General features: G+C 46.2%; 1 protein-coding gene and 1 long non-coding RNA gene across 2 annotated transcripts in view; one reads left to right on the top strand and one right to left on the bottom strand.

The window, feature by feature from the left end:
• The window catches only part of LOC149981403 (uncharacterized), a 169,870-nt gene that overhangs the window by 52,754 nt on the left and 96,517 nt on the right, over positions 1-20,599 (bottom strand). The gene's annotated exons all lie outside the window — the stretch shown is intronic.
• LOC110529190 (rho guanine nucleotide exchange factor TIAM2) overlaps positions 1-20,599 on the top strand; it is a 59,673-nt gene that overhangs the window by 23,506 nt on the left and 15,568 nt on the right. Inside the window, exons 2-10 of the mRNA XM_036984842.2 lie at positions 5,856-6,034; positions 6,625-7,926; positions 10,036-10,525; positions 10,844-11,019; positions 13,945-14,169; positions 15,412-15,597; positions 15,841-15,987; positions 19,130-19,192; positions 20,186-20,353. Of these exons, the coding sequence (XP_036840737.2) occupies positions 6,631-7,926; positions 10,036-10,525; positions 10,844-11,019; positions 13,945-14,169; positions 15,412-15,597; positions 15,841-15,987; positions 19,130-19,192; positions 20,186-20,353 (2,751 nt within the window). The 5' untranslated portion in view covers positions 5,856-6,034; positions 6,625-6,630. The remainder of the gene's footprint in view (positions 1-5,855; positions 6,035-6,624; positions 7,927-10,035; positions 10,526-10,843; positions 11,020-13,944; positions 14,170-15,411; positions 15,598-15,840; positions 15,988-19,129; positions 19,193-20,185; positions 20,354-20,599) is intronic.

Raw genomic sequence — 20,599 nt, 5'->3', positions numbered from 1 at the left:
ATGTGATACCGGACTGTCGCACATTAAAGGGTAAATTGTTCAAGTGAGAAATAAATTGTGTATGACTAATTAATATTCAGGTCTTTTAAAGTCTGGCTCTTTGTTGCTGTCAGAGAGTCCCCACTGGGCTAATGCCAGCCCCTGAAATGACTTGAAACACAAACACTTTGCTCAGCTTTATCCACAGCCATTTGCTTTTCCCTGATGTGTGAAAAAAAACCAAGATGGTGTTTTGCCAAGAACAACATTTGCCTTGTTTAATTTGGGTTAAGGTATGCTGCTCAGACAGCACCCTTCCCTTCCTCTCCATGTTGACTTTCAGCATCATATACTCTATGACGCTCAATGGGTTCTTCCGTTCCCAAAATGTGGGCTTTCACCTACCTCGAGCCAGTCACGTGTTTTTGGCATAGCCAGCACAAAAGAGCAGCGCTCCACTCCAGTCTCAATTTCTATCAACATTGGGTAGAACATATTGTATTGTCCATGATGTTAACAACAATATAATTATCAACCACTGTTCTTTTATCAAGATGATTCCCAAAGAGAAATGTATAGATTAATATTACCACCCCAATCAGATTTTTATTTTTTTATCAAAGCATTTATTTAAAACAATTATTTTCAATGCCTGACCTCTTCGAGGTCAACAGTAAACGCTTTATTATAAAGAAAATGTGAACCCAATTATGTTTATTGGCCAGGAGCATTTTAATAGTTGAATAGTTCGGTCTGCCATAATTGAATTTTAGATGAGTGAAATAAGATTGTATCAGGGCTGTTCTCGTGCCTTATAATGCCATATGTATATAGGGTCTCCATTGTGGGATTACAAGGCCTCTTCATCCTCGGTACACCCAGTGCTAATGTTGTGCGCGAGACTGCTTAGCGAAAAACAACAAAACCCAGGACAGCTAAGCCTATATCGCATTCTTCCATCGTGAAAAAGTGCCGGCTTGCATGAGAAAATAGGAGATAATTAGGTAGAAAATCCACCGCACATTCCGCATGGCAGCAGTTCAGCCAGCTGAACACAGAGGGCCCTTCTTCTGCACTGGAACCACAAAGACATCAAGGCAGTTTACCACTGGATCTGGGCTGGATGAGGCTGCTGGGCTGCGTGCCTGTGATGACTACCTAGTGGAAAAATGAACCCATTATCCTGGGACTACACCTCTTGGTGCATCTTATCCTCTTCACATGTACCACTCAAAGTCATCTCTGACTGAGAAGGAGCTCTTAGGAGCTCTCACGTAGGAGAACTTCAAGAACATATAAAGGATTGGGTCCCACACTGAAAATGTTCTGAAAGTGTTGCTACCATGAGACGCTCTGATCAACTCTACAACTCTGTTACATTTTTTAAATAAAATGTTGTCTTATGTGCAGAGACCAGGCTGCTACTGTAAGTGAGGCTTCGCTACTGTTCATGAGGAGCGGGGCACGCTGCTAACTCAGTCAGCAAACATTGGCAACAAGAGGCTAGTATGTAGAAGCAACATAAACTGTACACGGTCCAAAACCCACCTGCTCAGCCTAACAATAGTCCTGGTGAAAACTCAGTTGACACTCCTTTAAAATAGTTACTTACTGACTGTAACAAAGAATACCAATGCATTCAAGTTAAAAGGTGGCGATTAATCAATTTCATTATTTCACTGTTGGGGAATAATCTTTGATTCAACTCTTGTGACTGAACTGCTACTCACAGACCTATGTTTGTTATTTCAAACCTCTCCCAGCCACGTCTCTAGTCATTCATTCTACTGCTGACAAAAGCACCAGAGGCCTCATTTATAACAGTTGCGTAAAATTTACACTAAATATCTGCGCGTGCCATTTCTGAAAAGACTGTTCACGCACAAAAATATTGAGATTTGACAATTACGTCCTTAATTGCTGTATACTTCAGAAGTATTGGAATTATGCCAAGACAGTATCTAAAATAAATAACAATGATGAACTTGATCAAATGTCTTTGGAGGTGTTGGCAGAATGTTTTCTTTTGCAGGGACATTTGCTGTAAACTATCTGACCACTTCTGAAACACAAAAACTATTGTAAATTGTTGTGCACATGTAGACAGTTTGAATTCAGTAATGTTTTGCATTTACTGTTTTCCCCAACCTAAATATGCAACATTGCCTGTGAATTCTGAAACGTATACTCTTCTAATATTTTTCACTAGAGTAGGCTATACTTACAGTGGTAGTCTACGCACTTCACTGCAAAATATCAACTGTCTGTTCACCTGTTAAATTCTAATGTATGTTATGAACCATCCTCCCGTTCTCAGAGCAAAGAGAACAAAAAGTAGAAATTATAATAGCCTATCTAATAGGCCCAATTAAATGAGAGATTAATAGCCTATCTAATAGGCCCAATTAAATGAGAGATTAATAGCCTATCTAATAGGCCCAATTAAATGAGAGATTAATAGCCTATCTAATAGGCCCAATTAAATGAGAGATTAATAGCCTATCTAATAGGCCCAATTAAATGAGAGATGCGCATGGTCATTTGTTTATGGCTACTTTGGGAATATGAACTCATCATGGCCATAAATGGTGATGAATTTCTTCTGCAATGGTTATGGTGTACACTGAGTATACAAAACATTAAGAACACCTGCTCTTTCCCTGACATATACTGACCAGGTGAATCTAGGTGAAAGCTATGATCGCTTATTGATGCCACTTACTAAATCCATTTCAAGTAGTGTAGATGAAGGGGAGGAGCCTGGTTAAAGAATGATTTTTAACAACTCTACATACACGGTATTATTTTAAACAACTTTCTGATAGTTTATTTAATCATTTTGCATTTTTCTGTGAACGTGTCCATTTACAATGAATAATTCCATTCTCAGTCTGATGATTCATATGTACTGTAGTCATAAAGTAAGCTTCAGCTTGTGTGTTATTACAATATTAGCTCATAGTAGTAGATTTTTAGTTGGGAGTTCTCGTCCACCGCAGATGGGTTCTAATGACATAAAGTTGATGAAGAGAAGAGTCTGTGCCAGGTTTTAGCGGTCCATTTGGAACGCTGCCAGGTTGCTCTCTGTCTGTGCCAGCTCTCTATCCCCTCAAATGTTATTTGTCACATGCGCCGAATACAACAGGTGTTACCTTACAGTGAAGTTACAGTGACCTTACAGTGAAGTGCTTACATACAAGCCCTTTAACCAAAAATGCAGTTTTAAGAAAAATATGTGTTAAGAAAGTATTTACTAAATTAAACTGAAGTAAAAAAATAAATAATAATAAAATAGAAATAAAGAAAATATACAAAGTAAAAAAAAAAATAATTGAAATTGAAAAATATATATTTTTTTTAGTTAAAATAAATAACAATAGAAATAGAACAAATAATTTGATCTGTTGGAGTGGTATGCAAATTGGAGTGGGTCTAGGGTTTCTGGGATAATGTTGTTGACGTGAGTCATGACCAGTCTTTCAAAGCACTTCTTGGCTACAGACATGAGTGCTATAGGTCAGTAGTAATTTGGGCAGCTTACCTTGGTGTTCTTGGGCACAGGGACTATGGTAATCTGATTGAAACATGTTGGTATTACAGACTCGGTCAGGGACAGGTTGGAAATTTCAGTGAAGACACTGGTCAGCGCATGCTCGGAGTACACGTCCTGGTAATCCGTCTGGCCCTGCAGCCTTGTGAATGTTGACCTGTTTAAAGGTCTTACTCTCATCGGCTACGGAGAGCTTAATCACACAGTCGTCTGGAACAGCTGGTGCTCTCATGCATGCTTCATTGTTGCTTTCCTCGAAGCGAGCATAGAAGTCATTTAGCCCGTCTGGTAGGCTTGTGTCACTGGGCAGCTCGCAGCTGTGCTTCCCTTTGTAGTCCTTAATAGTGTCGGAGCCGGTGTAGTACGATTCAATCTTAGTCCTTTATTGATATTTTGACTGTTTGATGGCTTGTCGGAGGTGGTAGTGGGATTTATTATAAGCGTATTAGTGTCCCTCTCCTTGAAAGTGGTAGCTCTAGCCTTTATCTCAGTGCGGATTGCCTGTAATCCATGGCTTCTGGTTGGGATATGTATGTATGTACGGTCAGTGTGAGGACGACATCGTCGATGCACTTATTAATTAAGCCAGTGACTGATGTGGTACTCATCAATGTTATTGGATGAATCCTGGAACATATAATAGTCCTATAGCTTAGCATCCGCTCCATCGAACCACTTCCGTACTGAGCGCGTCACTGGTACTTTCTGTATGAGTTTTTGCTTGTAAGCAGGAATCAGGAGGATAGTTATGGGCAGATTTGCCAAATGGGGGGCAAGGGAGAGCTTTGTATGTGTTTCTGTGTGTGGAGTAAAGGTGATCTAGAGTTTTTGCCTCTAGTTGCACAGGTGACATGCTGGTAAAAAATGTGAAAAGACAGATTTCAGTTCCCCTGCAACAAAATCACCGGCCACTTGGTGCTCCACGTCTGGATGTGCATTTCCATGTGTGTTTATGGTCCTATACAGCTCATTGAGTGCGGTCTTAGTATCAGCATCGATTTGTGGTTGTAAATAGACAGCTATGAAAAATTTGGATGAAACTCTCTTGGTAAATAGTATGGTCTGCAGCTTATCAATATGGCCGTTGTGGAGTTCTGCACCAGGGGCTCATTGTGATTGAAGAATGCCAGGGTCAAGGGTGACATAGGGGTGATGGGGCTTCCCCTGCAAGGGAGCAGGTGGCCTATAGGAGAGGCACAACAAAAGTGTTGACCGCCACCTGCTTGCACCTTTAACCATTCATGGCCTCCTTGTCTGCAGCGCAAGCCGACAACTGTGTCACAAAGCGCCGGTTCCACAGTTCTGCCCACCACACAGGCCCATAGTCTAGGGTCCCAGCCAAGTGGCAGACCATTGACTGGCTGAAAGCGCAGCCCATCGGCCTTTTAACACAGACAGCGAGTACCGAATACAATCTGTCCCTCTGCTGCTCTGAATGACAGATGTGATAATGACTTTGCTGTTCTTCTGTCCTCCTCAACATTCTAGAATGTAGCCTAATGACTGGAGTCAACCAGTTACTATTTTCTCTGCCATCAGACTAGGCGTTCAAAGTTTCCTGATCGTTGCTTCCTGTTGGGTGTAATTGAAGGGGTCAAAGGTTGTGGATGTGTTTATGGTCAGCGGTGTGAGGTATTCTCACCCTGCTTTGTGTAACCAAGGGCTATGTCCTCCTCCTCCTCTCCTCTCCTTCTCTCCTCTCCAGGACAGGCATAGTGCTGCTATAGTTTACTGATGGAACACGGTGCACCTTAGGCCACTCCGACCTCTGACCCCTCTCTGTCTCTCTCAGGAAATGAGAACTCTGGACAATACTCTGAGGGTTTATCTATTTCAGGAAACACTGGGGTTGATGTCATTGTATTTCAAAATGTCTGTAATTGTTTTACCTTATAGATATGTTCTCTCTCATCCTGTTTGGCTTGATCTTGAGTTGTTGGGAGATTTCTAACTTAAATCTGACTTAGAGACGTTGCTCACGGTGATGTTGAAAAAGCCTTGTCTGATAACTTAAACTGAACGGTCTTAGAGTCGAGGGTTTCTGTTTTTAAAAAGGAAAGGAAATTGCTCGGAATTCCTGAGAACCAAAATAAACAGGCGACAGAATGAAGTCCGCTTTTAAAAAGTCTGTTCAGCAGCTCAGTAGCAGTACGTCATGGAAGGAGGCTGAGTGGAGTGGGGGGGTGGCCAAGCCAAGGAACAAGGGGTGTTTAGATTTAGAGTGGGGGTTGCAAAGGGGGTCCTCCTAACCACAGTGGGCTCACATACAAGGCAGACTGTGTGTGTGGAACTAACTGAAGTCCCTCCCTCCTCTGTTTCCCTACAGATGAGTTGGAGACACAGAGAGAGATAGAGAGAGCAAGCGAGTGAGCAGCTGTTTGTGTGAGTGTGAGAGCGGTGCTGAGTTCTGAAGAGCTCACACAACAGGACAGAGCCCAGCTAGCGCTGCTGAGACGGACTATGCAGAATAGTGTCTGAGTTTGTCCTGAGGATAGACACCAAGTGGTAAGATAACTTTACAGCTGGTGTGTGTATACTGTAGTTGTTGTTTTTATGTGCTTTTGTTTTAATGTAACCTCGTGATTTAATTTAGTTTTATTAAAATGTATGTGATTTCATTTAATTGTATTTACCTTTATGTGATTTAATTTAATTTAATTGAACTTTTTTTTTTAACCATTGAACTTTTTGTCAGATGGCAGTCAAGCATCGATCATCATGTCACCTTCAATATTTATTGGAAAGGAGCATCAAGCTCATCACCGTACACTTTCACCACCCTGTGAAGTTCATCATAACTTATTTCATTTGTTGCCTAATAAACTGCATGGTTTTCTGAGTCGTAGTGGGAGGACCACACACCATATCATCGCTTGACTTTGAGATGATGGTTATTATATCAATATTTGCGTAAAAAGTCATTTCCACCACCATTTCCCGCATAATTCATTTTAGCGACACAAAAAGACCCCGCCAAGTCGAACTAACAAATTCCTGTTTCCACGATATGACTTTACTGTGGATGGAAGTGTGATTATTGGCATTCTCTCTTGATTATCTCTCATGCTGATGTTTTGTCTTCTGCCCTACTACAGATCAGAATGGGAAACACTGACAGCCAGTACAGCAACTTCAACGTCCCTGGGAAACCCAAACCCTGCTCTCTAAAGTTCCACTCCATTAAGGAGGAGGTCCTGTCCCCCAATAGCTGGTGGAGGGGCAGCGAGGGGGGCGGCCAGGAGTACAAAACCAGAGGCATGGGAGGGAGGGTCTGCCTGCCCCAGCAGAAGATCACTCACAACCAGCCTTATGGCTTGTCGCAACACTACGAGCACCACATCACCAAGGAGGGCAGGGGACTGAGAGGGCCCCCAGGAGCCAAGCTGAAGTCCAGCTCTCCGCAGTGTTGTGGCAGAGGGGACAGCTCCCAAGTGACCAGGAAAAGCAGTGGTCATAACGGCGGTGGTTTCCTGGAGAGTAGCGGGGAGAATGTGAACGGTCTCGGTGCTAACGGGCAGCGCACCCCTGAGATGACTTCTCTGTGTGAGCCAATAGAGAGCCGCAGCAGCCCCAAGGTGCTCCTCAGTAATAACGGCAGCATGCGTGTGGAGTTCACCAATGCCAGGAGGATGTCTCTGGAGGCCCAGGGTCTGTCAGGCCACAGCCACAATGCAGTAGCAGCCCCAGAGCCCTCTCTGACTAGGACCAGTAAGGGTAGCTCGCTCAGCTCCGAGGGCTCCTGGTACGACTCTCCTTGGGGGAACACCACAGAGCTCAACAATAATGTGTTCACATGTAGTCAGACCACAACGAGGGACAACAGTAGTGGCTACACCACCTACTCCTCCACACGCACTGAGGAGACGGGCTGCGACTACAACACCTTCTCATCCGCCCGTATTGAGGACATGTCCCCGGGGTTCAACCCCAACCTCCTCTTCCAGACCATGGATAGTAATGGACAATATGCAAGCCGAGGGTTTAACAGCAACGGGTATAACTCTTGCTCTTTGGGCCGCACTGAGGACAGTGGCATCGGAGATTCTATGATTCTCTACCCGGAGCAGAGTCAGTTTAGCCTCATCTCCCCTCCCGTGTCCCTATCTGACCTCAGCATGGTGGCTACATACCCCACCCCTCACTTCCAGGACATCCCCCAGCGCCGGGCGTCGCTGGCCTCGGTGCTGACCCTGGACGTGGGCGACCAGGAGGAGAGCTCAGAGTTGGGCGACCAGTGCTACTCCTCCGCTCACAGTCACACGCTGCCCTGCAGGAGGGTCGCCACCGAGCCTACCGCCATCGTCGTCAGCAACAGCAGGAAGGACAACCTGAAGAGCCGAATCCGGCGCCTCGGCGACTGGACAGGAAGTCTAAGCAGGAAGAAGAGAAGACTACAGGTTAGGAAGGAGGGGAAGAAAGGGGAGATGGAAGGAGGAGGGGAGGGTATATAGTGAAGGGGGAAAGGGAGTAAGACTGGACATGTACTGTAGACTCTTTATCAGATGACCTGTTGCCAGTTATCTATGACATGAGACTGCAGGCTGACTATGTGTGATGGTAATCTCATTGTTCAGGTTGTTTTGGTCAACGTGATTGGCTGATGGCCGTTGGCTCTTAGAACCAATCAGATGAAGCAGAACACTGCAGTGTCACAGGAATATCTCTCTGTCAAACATCATCCTATGACTGTTAAATACTAACAAACGTTTCAGAACCTTACATCATTATGACAGATGAAATGTACGTCTCCTTAAGGCTTTGTGTCGAATTTGAGGGGAAAGATTTCAAAGGTCAGAAAGGAAATCTTCCCTGCTTCTTTTGTCGCAGGATAATTAATTAGGCCAGAGTCACACATGACCAAGCATTTTCCAGCATTACTTGAGCTAAAATACTGCTGTGAACAGCCTTTATTTGTCGACAGTGGACAAGAGGATGTAAGGTAATAATGATGGTGTTATATGACTCCATTGCGTTTTTTCTCTGTATTGTATAGCAGGCTGAGACCCCGCCTCCTGGCTATGTAAGAGGAGCCCTCTACCTTTCTCTGTATTGTATAGCAGTCTGAGACCCCGCCTCCTGACTATGTAAGAGGAGCCCTCTACCTTTCTCTATATTGTATAGCAGGCTGAGACCCCGCCTCCTGGCTATGTAAAAGGAGCCCTCTACCTTTCTCTGTATTGTATAGCAGGCTGAGACCCCGCCTCCTGGCTATGTAAGAGGAGCCCTCTACCTTTCTCTGTATTGTATAGCAGGCTGAGACCCCGCCTCCTGGCTATGTAAGAGGAGCCCTCTACCTTTCTCTGTATTGTACAGCAGGCTGAGACCCCGCCTCCTGGCTATGTAAGAGGAGCCCTCTACCTTTCTCTGTATTGTATAGCAGGCTGAGACCCCGCCTCCTGGCTATGTAAGAGGAGCCCTCTACCTTTCTCTGTATTGTACAGCAGGCTGAGACCCCGCCTCCTGGCTATGTAAGAGGAGCCCTCTACCTTTCTCTGTATTGTATAGCAGGCTGAGACCCCGCCTCCTGGCTATGTAAGAGGAGCCCTCTACCTTTCTCTGTATTGTATAGCAGACTGAGACCACGCCTCCTGGCTATGTAAGAGGAGCCCTCTACCTTTCTCTGTATTGTATAGCAGGCTGAGACCCCGCCTCCTGGCTATGTAAGAGGAGCCCTCTACCTTTCTCTGTATTGTACAGCAGGCTGAGACCCCGCCTCCTGACTATGTAAGAGGAGCCCTCTACCTTTCTCTGTATTGTATAGCAGGCTGAGACCCCGCCTCCTGGCTATGTAAGAGGAGCCCTCTACCTTTCTCTGACAGGAGAAAGTGTTTATTGTTCGCTATTAATGAGAGATTACGGTCGCCGTTCTACTGAACCAGTGATGTTAAGATGGGCTTTGTCTTGTTCCAGTAGGAATGGAAATGAATTCATAGATACAGCATGTAAGAGCTTTAGGTCAGTGGGTCAAGACTCGAGAGTACTCATTCACACCCAAAGATACCTACACTAGAACTATTTTACCCTTTCATCTGTGGGCCTGATTCCTTTTGGGTCGCAATCTAAGACTAGGTCCTGGTTTTGTTAATTTGTTGGTCACAAGAAACCTTTAACATGTTTAGGCGGGGCAAGTCACAAGAATGTTTGGATAATTTCCATGTGTTCTGTTACCCGTACCAGGGAAATTCCAGGCTGTTATTATAGGGGACTGATTGTTGCAAAAATATTTTACAATATCATGTTAGAGTATCTCACGATACATTTCATATTGTTTTCTAATAGAAATAGACAACAATTGCCTACTGTTCAGGAATTGGTAGTCAAGAAATAGATGAAAATGTGCCTCTTCTGTGTTCCTGATCTTGTGATATTGTAAGATTATCGTTTAACTTTACACACAAAGGTCTAGTTAGTTAACTATTCAGACTTGTTTTCCTCCTCAAAACCATCCTGATCTCTCTCTCTTACTCTCTCTCTCGCTTTCTTACTCTCGTTCTCTCTCTCCCTAGGAGCCTTATGGCAGTGAGGCCAGTGAAGGCTTTATCATTGGAGTGGATCCTGGCTTAGGTGACTCCAGCTCCCAGGTAACTGGTCCAGTATGGAACTCCCTCCACACCCAGACCCTGTCAGTCCTCTCTGGGGCCTCCAGGGGCCAACAGAGCCACAGTGACGCCTTGCGGCAGAACATCTATGAGAATTTCATGCAGGAGCTGGAGACAGGAGGCAACAGCGGGACGGAGCGGACCGAGCCCTCGGAGGATGGAGAGGGGGAGGACATGGGAAGAGCAAGGGGAATAGGAGTGGGGGAACAGGGAGAGAGTAGTGGCAGTGGCTCCCTGGGCTCTCTGGAACAGCTGGATCTGCTGTTTGAGAAGGAGCAGGGGGTGGTACGCAGGGCCGGCTGGCTCTCCATCAAACCCCTCCTCACCCTGCATAAGGACAGGAAGCTGGAGCTCGTGGCCCGCAGGAAGTGGCGGCAGTACTGGGTCACGCTCAAAGGTAGGGCTCCCTCCGCCTTCCACCTACACACACTGGAAATAACCTGTAATACATACAGACAATAGGTGTACATCCCAAATGGCACCCTATTCCCTATATAGTGCACTTCTTTTGACCAGAGCCACTAGGGCTATAAAAGGAATAGGGTGCCATTTGGGATGCTGACTAGGTCCCCCTTGGGAAAGAAGTCTTCTGACCACCATTGGCCAACCTGGTTAAATAAAGGTTGCATGCACTCTGTTAGATATATGTTCTGTAGGTATTCCCCATTAAAGCTGTGTGTTAGCTGAAGCCTCCTCTCCTCCCTGGTGCATACAGGGTGTACCCTCCTGTTCTATGAGACCTATGGGAAAAGTAGCTGTCCCGAGCAGGAGCTGTCCCCGTGCTACACCCTGCTTGCTGAGGACAGCATAGTCCAGGCGATCCCTGAACACCCCAAGAAGGAGAACGTCTTCTGCCTGAGCAACGGCTACGGAGATGTCTATCTGTTGCAGGTACGTTCTACCCGAGGCTCACACACAGATTTCTCCCCAAGCTCGGATGTACAGTAGCTATATGAGGTATAGCCTCCACACCCAGCTGGCGGACCGCAGAGCGGATCTGGACCCAGAACAGGGTGATTTAAAAAAACATTATTATTATATACATATTTTATTTTCTGCTGGGTCAGGCTTCGACCCCTGGTATCATTTAAACACACATAAGACAGGGAAGATTGCATATAATTGCAGTAAATTAGCTTTAAAACAGAAAAAAAGTGTCTCTGTCCCATAGCAAAATGTGTAGAATTGCTGGAAATTAGCTTTAAAACTGCAACATTTTCTCTCCGCCAACAAGAGGGGTGTGAACAGTTTGGGGTCGCATGGATTGTGAGGTGGGGGTTTGTTACCACGCTGTTAAATGACATTATCCATCTGGACCTTTGCCACCTCGGAAATGTGTGACCGGACCTTCTCCAAATAGTAGTGGAATACCCCTGCGCTATCGTATGCACTGTGAACTCTGCACAATAGCCTGGGGATGAGGTTAGTTCCACACCGACTGTTGTGCCGTCAATGGAGGCACCTGTCATGTTTGAATCTGCAGTACATCATCGTGTTGATTTAGTCTTTACAAATGGGACATTATAACACTCTGAGCTTGTCTCTTGTTTGTTTGTAGGATGTTCTCTTTTTCTTAGAGCACAGTGTGAATGGCTGAGAGGAAACATTTTGGGGGGTTTAATGGGTTTCTGCTGTATTTCCTGCTCCTGTCTCACAGGCCCCGGTGACAGGGTTGTGCTTTCTACTCAGACTGCGGTCTGTTGAGAGGGTTTGTTACAGCTCCTGCTATGGGACAAGCACAAGTATGGACTAGGCTGGACATCTGCTTTTTAGGATTTGCTGTGCTGTTGTTTTTGCTTGGTAATGACTGCATTGGTGTTGGTTATGTCCTGTCTGGGTGTAGTGTCAGCTTTACAGCTCCATTGTTACAGTGTGTGTTCTATAAGAGGGTGAAATGGCAGTGTTGGGAAAAACCTCCCTACTGGCTGATCTGAGTCGACTAGTCATGTATGATTTTTAAATGTTTGACATTTTTATTTCACCTTTATTTAACCAGGTTGTCACAACCTGGAATTAAACTTGGTAAAATGGAGTAATTTAATAAAACAAAACATAACTCCAAAACCATAAATACAAATGAAACAAACTGGGTACGAGGACCCGTCGTGCACCAAATACAAAAACAACACGAACTGAACATAAAACAATCTCTGACAAAGACATGAGGGGAAACAGAGGGTTAAATACACAACAGGTAATGAATGGGATTGAAACCAGGTGTGTAGGAAGACAAGACAAAACCAATGGAAAAATGACAAATGGAACAATGATGGCTAGAAGACCGGTGACGTCGACCGCCGAGCACCACCCGAACAAGGAGAGGCATCGACTTCGGCAGAAGTCTTGACACAGGTAGGCCAGTTGAGAACAAGTTCTCATTTACAACTGCGACCTGGCCAAGATAAAGCAAAGCAGTGCGACAAAAACAACAACACAGAGTTACACATAAACAAACGTACAGTCAATAGTACAAAATAAAATAAAATTAGAAAAATCTATGTACAGTTTGTGCAAATGTAGAAGAGTAGGGAGGTAGGCAAGAAATAGGCCCTAGAGGTGAAATAATTACAATTTTAGCATTAATACTGGAGTGATAGATGTGCAGATGATGATGTGCAAGTAGAGATACCAGGGTGCAAGAGGGTAAGTAATAATCTGGGGATGAGGTAGTTGGGTGTGCTATTTACAGATAGCATCCTAAATGCCACCCTATTTCCCTATATAGTACCCTGTGGGTCCTGGTCAAAAGTAGTGCATGTTAGGGATAGGGTGCCATTTTGGATGCATCCAGTGTGTCTGTTTGGGAATAGGGTTGTTTGCCTCATTTTTCCACATTCGAGAGGGAAGGTCTTTTCTCTTGAATGTGCATTACACTCAGTTTTACGAGCGTTGAAAGCACCTTCTTTTTCTCAGAGAGTAACATTCATTTGATTCAGTTACCAAGTGTTTACCAGACACACAAATCACACCGCAGGGCTGTATCTACCCAACATCACCATGGCAACGGGGAAACCTTGGCCTGTTGCACTGAGGCACTGAGGGAGTGAAGCCTTATAGCGAAAGTGATGAATGTGATGAATGAGAGAGAAAGCAGAGCAATGACAACCATGTTCCCCTGCAGTTCCCTTAGGCTGACACTGTGTCACCTGTCCCCATGTTCCCCTGCCCTTCCCTTGGCCTGGCACTGTGTCACCTGGCCCCATGTTCCTCTGCCCTTCCCTTAGCCTGGCACTGTGTCACCTGGCCCCATGTTCCTCTGCCCTTCCCTTAGCCTGGCACTGTTAACCTGGCCCCATGTTCCCCTGCCCTTCCCTTGGCCTGACACTGTGTCACCTGGCCCCATGTTCCTCTGCCCTTCCCTTAGCCTGGCAATGTGTCACCTGGCCCCATGTTCCCCTGCCCTTCCCTTAGCCTGACACTGTGTCACCTGGCCCCATGTTCCTCTGCCCTTCCCTTAGCCTGGCAATGTGTCACCTTGCCCCATGTTCCCCTGCCCTTCCCTTAGCCTGGCACTGTGTCACCTGGCCCCATGTTCCTCTGCCCTTCCCTTAGCCTGGCACTGTGTCAACTGGCCCCATGTTCCTCTGCCCTTCCCTTAGCCTGGCAATGTGTCACCTGGCCCCATGTTCCCCTGCCCTTCCCTTAGCCTGGCAATGTGTCACCTGGCCCCATGTTCCTCTGCCCTTCCCTTAGCCTGGCACTGTGTCACCTGGAACCATGTTCCCCTGCCCTTCCCTTAGCCTGACACTGTGTCACCTGGCCCCATGTTCCCCTACTCCATGGCACTGTGTCACCTGGCCTCATTCCTCCCCGCAGGCTGCTAATCAGACAGACCTGGAGAACTGGGTGACAGCCATCCACTCTGCCAGCGCCTCTCTGCTGGCTAAGAGACAGGGGAAGGAGGACACAGTGCGGTTACTGAGGAGCCAGACTGGCGCACTGCTGCAGAAGATAGACATGGACAGCAAGATGAAGAAGATGGCTGAGTTGCAGCTGTCTGTCATCAGTGACCAGAGGAACAGGAAGGCCATCAAGAGCCAGGTGAGGCACTGGTGTGTGTGTGTGTGTGTGTGTGTGTGTGTGTGTGTGTGTGTGTGTGTGTGTGTGTGTGTGTGTGTGTGTGTGTGTGTGTGTGTGTGTGTGTCAAGATCAGAGGCCACTGTTAGCCCTAGCCATTCAAACAAGCAGTTAGTTAAATTGGCCTATTAAGTCATCAGTGTCTGAGCTCCATGGAAACCAGACCATTCTCCCTCTGAAGAGCCACACATATACACCTGCATGACATCTTCTTGTTTCTGTCCGCATAGCCTGCGAGTTAGAACGTTCATGTAATGGCTGAAATCATTACGTTATTACACCGTTCCTTGTGGTTGTGGAACATACTGACATGAGCCCAGATGTGTTGGCAGCAGAGTTTGTTGAAACTGGGGTTTTATGCTTTCAGACCCAAGCAAGATGACATAAGGAAAGTCATTTGTATTCCAGATGTTCTCAGTCTAACAGACTAGTACAACACATTCGGTCCACTCCACATAGAAGTCTGTTGTAATGGGAAACCCAGATGAGGGGGACATTTTGCAGAACACACACCAAATGCAGATGAGGAGGATGTTTTATTGCGTAACACACACCAATGCGGATGAGGAGGACGCTTTATTCCGTAGCACACCAATGAAGATGAGGAGGACGTTTTATTCCGTAGCACACCAATGAAGATGAGGAGGACGTTTTATTCCGTAGTACACCAATGAAGATGAGGAGGGCGTTTTATTCCGTAGCACACCAATGAAGATGAGGAGGATGTTTTATTGCGTAACACACCAATGAAGATGAGGAGGACGTTTTATTCTGTAGCACACCAATGAAGATGATCGTTCCTCTTCCCTGGGTGTGTTGGATAAGGGCGATTTAATGTGATTATGTGGCATAGCTCCAATGAGCCATGTGACTCACCTCGTCTTCCTCTGTCTGCTATGGTGGGACCAGAGCCACATCTCATTACTAAAAACGTTTTTTTAAATTCGCTGCTGTTTTGCTTTGTGTAATGTCACATCACCAACAGTTTTGGAAATAAGGTTGCTAACATGGTGAACTGTGTCAAAGTTGGCCAAACTCTCTCTATGTACTGTATATGGTTCTGGGTGTGACTGTGAGCATGTGTTTCTGCCTTGCCTGGTCTCTCATTGTCAATAAGAGGGTGGAGAAGTCATCCTGTCACCTTGAGAGTGACTCTAACCCTGTGTACTGTGATGTGACCCTGTCTGTCTGTCTGTTTCTCCCCAGATCCAGCAATGGGAGCAGAACCTGGAGAAGTTCAACATCGACCTGTTCCGGATGCGCTGTTACCTGGCCAGCCTGCAGGGCAGTGAGCTCCCCAACCCTAAGAGTCTCCTGGCCGTGGCCGGACGGCCCTCCAAAACCACCCTGGGACGCCTGGGGATCTTCTCTGTCTCCTCCTTTCATGCCCTGGTGATCTACTGCTTTACACCCATATCAACCCTCCACTTGGGACATTGACATTTCACACGTTCTCTGGACCAGTTCCATTGAAAACTCGTTATTTATCCCCGTTTAAGAAAGCGATTAAGAATGTTATTGAATGCTGCTATATTTATTATGATCAAAAAACATCAGCCTGTTCTCTGGTCAGATTTTTTATACAGATAAAATAAGTCTCTAACCACAGAAGTGTCTTTTAATGTCTGTTCTCAGATCTGCACCCGTGACGAGGCGACCCTGCGGAGGCGTTGCCAATCTCTTTCCCGGGGGACACGGAACAAGAGGGGTATCTTCTCTTCCCTCAAGGGTCTGGACAGCCTGACCAAACGCAGCAAGGAGAAGAGGCAGTCCATGTCCCAGGTATTATACAACCTTCCTACAACCTCCCTAAAACGTCCCTACAACCTTCTTACAACCTCCCTACAATCTCCCTACAACCGCCCTACAACCTATTTACAACTTCACAACAACCTTCCTACAACCTCCCTAGAACCTCCCACTCCCACGTGAGTGGTCAAAGTAAAGAATAACTAATTGAGGAGGCAGATAATGTTCTGTACTCGATAAACCTCTGGATTACCCTCCCAAAGCCTTTATTAGGCCTAAGCCTTTTTCCCGTTCTCCTTTTTATCACCTGTATAAACAATCTTTTTACAAGAGACCTCTTGGCTCCGGACCCGACAGCACGTTTCTGGAGGCTTTCTCTTTTTGAACAGAGAGCATGTTTGATAAATCCAGCAGAGAAGAAGTGGAATGTGTTTCAAGCACTAACTGACTCCTCGCCAACCCATAAATTAGCCAGACGGACAGGGTTGAACTTGCAACATTTTCCTGCTCATTGTAAAGCTATCTTTCCTGTACGTCGTTTGGGAACATTCCAAATTGAGGCAGTGATTGAGGGAGTTGTTTTGTTTTCCCCAGTCAGGGGCAGTAGTTAGCAACCTGCTGAAATTCTCATCATCAGTCATTGAAGTCAAGTCAGTACTCTCCAACACCACTGTCCAAGCCCCAGACCCTATCCCAGCCCCCAGCTGTCCCAGCCCCTATCCCAGCCCCTAGCTGTCCCAGCCCCTATCCCAGCCCCCAGCTGTCCCAGCCCCTAGCTGTCCCAACCCCTATCCCAGCCCCCAGCTGTCCCAACCCCTATCCCAGCCCCCAGCTGTCCCAGCCCCCAGCTGTCCCAGACCCTATCCCAGCCCCTAGCTGTCCCAACCCCTATCCCAGCCCGCAGCTGTCCCAGAGCCTATCCCAGCCCCCAGCTGTCCCAGCACCTATCCAAGCCCCTATCCCAGCCCCTAGCTGTCCCAGCCCCTATCCCAGCCCCCTGCTGTCCCAGCCCCTATCCCAGCCCCCAGCTGTCCCAGACCCTATCCCAGCCCCTAGCTGTCCCAGACCCTATCCCAGCCCCCAGCTGTCCCAGACCCTATCCCAGCCCCCAGCTGTCCCAGCACCTATCCAAGCCCCTATCCCAGCCCCCAGCTGTCCCAGCCACTGCCCCTGCCCAAATCCCCTATTCCCCAGCCCCTATCCCAGCATCAGCCCCAGCACTATTTCCCAGCTCCAGCCCCTGTTGCAGCCCCAACCACTGTCCTTGCCCAAGCCCCCAGCCCATATCCCATCTTTAGTGCCTGCATCTCCCTCTGTCTCTATCTGATTAACAGCTAGCCTTCAGAGAGTGGTCTATTTTGGGATGTTGATAGGATCTGTTATCCTTAGGACTCCTGTGAAGGACAAGCCAGACTGGGCCCCTCTGCCCGCCATCATTGTTTAGTTCTGTCCAGTCAGTGGGACATTACATTAGACAGATTGACTTGTATAATATGATGATAGGATATACATAGTAAGCCCACTTCACCCCCCTGGCACATGCTCTGTGTTGACATTCTGAAAGATACATCTCACAGTCACACCTGGAGTCTGTTAACTCACATGTCCATATGCTGCTGATCCAGGCAGCATACGTTGGTAATGCCCAGGGGTGCCTGGGTAATCAGAACTATCACGGTAATAGATGGTCACTATGTAATATAATACACACACACATACACTGAGTATACCAAACATTAAAGACACCTTCTTAATATTGAGTTGCACCCTCCCCTTTTGCCCCCAGAACAACCTCAATCCGTCGGGTCATGGATTCTACAAGGTGTTGAAAAGCGTTCCACAGGGATGCTGGCCCATGTTGACTCCAATGGTTCCCACAGTTGTGTCAAGTTGTCTGGATGTCCTTTGGGTGGTGGACCATTCTTGATACACACAGGAAACTGTTGAGCATGAAAAACCCAGCAGCGTTGCAGTTCTTGACACAAACCTGTGCGCCCGGCACCCTACTACCATACCCCGTTCAAAGGCACTTACATCTTTTCACCCTCTGAACGGCACACATACACATTCTGTCTCAATTGTCTCAAGGCTTACAGATCCTTCTTTAACCTGTCTCCTCCCATTGGTCTACACTGATTGAAGTGACATCAATAAGGGATCATAGCGTTCACCTGCATTCCCCTGGTCAGTCTCTGTCATGGAAAGAGCACAATGTATTGTACACTCAGTGTATAACATGACAGCCTCTGATCTCTGTACACAGGTCAAACGTACAGTAGTGCCCAAATCCGTACATGATTCCCTCCGTAGTCATGGGGCAGATAGGAAGAGATCTCCCAGCAGTGAAGTTCTTTGTTATGAGGCTGAGCCAGAGAAAGCTTAATCTCACTATAGAGGCCAGCTAGACCACTCAATGGAACAGAGATGGAACAGACATTAGAAGCCACATGTGGTTAATTGTTGTAAGCTGCAGCATGCCAGCCCAATGGCGACAAACAGATGGTCTGTGTAAACCGCCGTGCCGTCCCACTAAACGTCCTACAGCCCCACATTTACCCAAGGGGATCTACTCTACCCCCTTCTCTCTGCTAGCACAGCAGTTTGTTTTTATTGTAGGGTGATTGGGGGTTGATCACTTTAAGAGCCTTGTAATCACTTCCAGAGAGCTGTAATGTCAGCCAGTCAAATCAGCCAGTCAAATCAGCCAGTCAGAAAAGGTACAGATGTAAAATGACTAGCTCATTCAAGCATTTTGAGTCCTTTGTACTGTGATTGTTGTTTAGTTCCAGTAAGCTGTTGGCATTTGTTGACACAGGTAAGGTATCTTGTCTCTGTGGTGGTCCTGCCTGCTGCTGGTGGTGGTAGAGGTATCTCTGCTGAGGGCAGACTGGTATCTTGGTGTAGGGGAGACAGTTTCCATCCCCGCCAGCCTGATGAGGGCCGTTCCATCTGCCTGACTCCCAGACCTGTAATTTCAACATTACCAAACCCATTATTTCTTCCCATAGATCCTCCCGAGGCTGATTTAGGTCTCCATCTGGATCCAAATAGTATCAAAACCTTTGGTTTTAGAGAGATCATTTTAAAAGATATATAAATATAGACCAGGTAGTTATTTTTAGTGTGCATTCTGCTCCTTGGTCACTTATGAATGTGTGTGTTTTCCATGTTGCAGGTTGTTGAAGGACAAAGTGTTGGAGTGCCTGCTGGCCATGTCCTCAACCACAGCAGCTCTGAGGTACAGTAAGCACTTTGTCCGGAAAACATTTTCCAACATGTTAACTCATCATTTCTGCAACCAGTGGAAATATGTGAACACTTCATCTTTCACTAGCTAACCACATTACAATATTCTATTCAATAACTTTAGGTTGTCATGGATACATTTGATACATCAACCTTTTTCCTCTTTGTTGAAGAAAGTCTCCTAATACTGCCCCTATGTTTGCTCTAGAACCAAGTGTTAGGGAGAAGTGCATCCAAAATGGCATCCTATATTCTATATAGTGCACTACTTTTGACCAGGGCACATAGTGACCAGAGCCCTATGGGTATTGCACGATATAGGGAATAGGGTGCCATTTGGGACCTACTCGAGGAGTTTTGTTGTTGATCAATCTCAGCCTAATGGGGGATAGTGAGGGTGGGTGGGATGGAGGAATGGAGGGGGGGGGCTTTCTATTCACACGGGGTCGGGGTTAGCACAGCTGTCACAGCAGCATCCTGGTATGTTGACCCTGCTTCATGCAAACAGGCAGGCGTCAGGAGGGCAAAGAGCCCTTCAAGGGTCTGGGGGATGGGGGGGTTAGGCCGACGGAGAATTCCATTGTCACCTAGTGACAGCCCTCTGTACGGCCAGAGAATGGCCCCCCCCCCCCACAGACCTGTTGTTGTGTGCTTTCAATGTCTTTTGGCTTTAGTTCGATAGACACATAGGTCAGCTGAGACTGCCATGAAAACACACATTTCTGTTGGGGTTTTAATTAAACATCTACGATTGATAGATTTAGTTAATGTCAGTTTTTTTTTGTCATCGTGTATTAATATTATAAGAATAATATCTTGTGGCAAAAGTCACAGAATTCAGAACTTTTCACCACAATGCCAAGAGAGATGTTTTTACCTGATTTAATTATTTGAACTTGTTTAATATAAAACACCTATTTATAAAATACCTTTTGTCAGTTAAGAAACCTAAATGAACTCCTCCCTCTTTGTCTCTCCGTAACAGAGATTGGACGCTCTTGCCAAAATGCAGTTGATAGCACCACCTAAAGGCAACCCTTGGTTCAGCAGTTTGGAACCTCCAGTCTGTGTGAATATGCCCGAAAGCCAAACAGTTACTCTGCACATCAAACCCGATTTCCTCGTATCAGATGTGCTATCTTTGGCCTGTAAGGTAAGCATACTGCATCTATCGCCTCATTATTAATACATTTCAACACTCTCCTAACTCTGAAGTCAGCATTTTGCGGTGAATTCTCCAGTGACTGATATGGATGTTAAAGGCAAACCGGGAATGATAGAAGAGAATTGTACAGAACAGCTACTAGTTTAATTGCTCTGGATTCCTCAATAATTCATGCTTTCTCTCCATAGAAAGTTCATTCACTACAGCATAATTTTAGCTGATTGAGAACATGAA

The sequence above is a fragment of the Oncorhynchus mykiss genome, chromosome 8 (assembly GCF_057628025.1).
Source record: "Oncorhynchus mykiss isolate SJ-2025 chromosome 8, ASM5762802v1, whole genome shotgun sequence".
Taxonomy (NCBI): Eukaryota; Metazoa; Chordata; class Actinopteri; order Salmoniformes; family Salmonidae; genus Oncorhynchus; species Oncorhynchus mykiss.
Note: the sequence above shows the minus strand (reverse complement) of the source record. Positions and strands in the feature narration are given on the sequence as shown.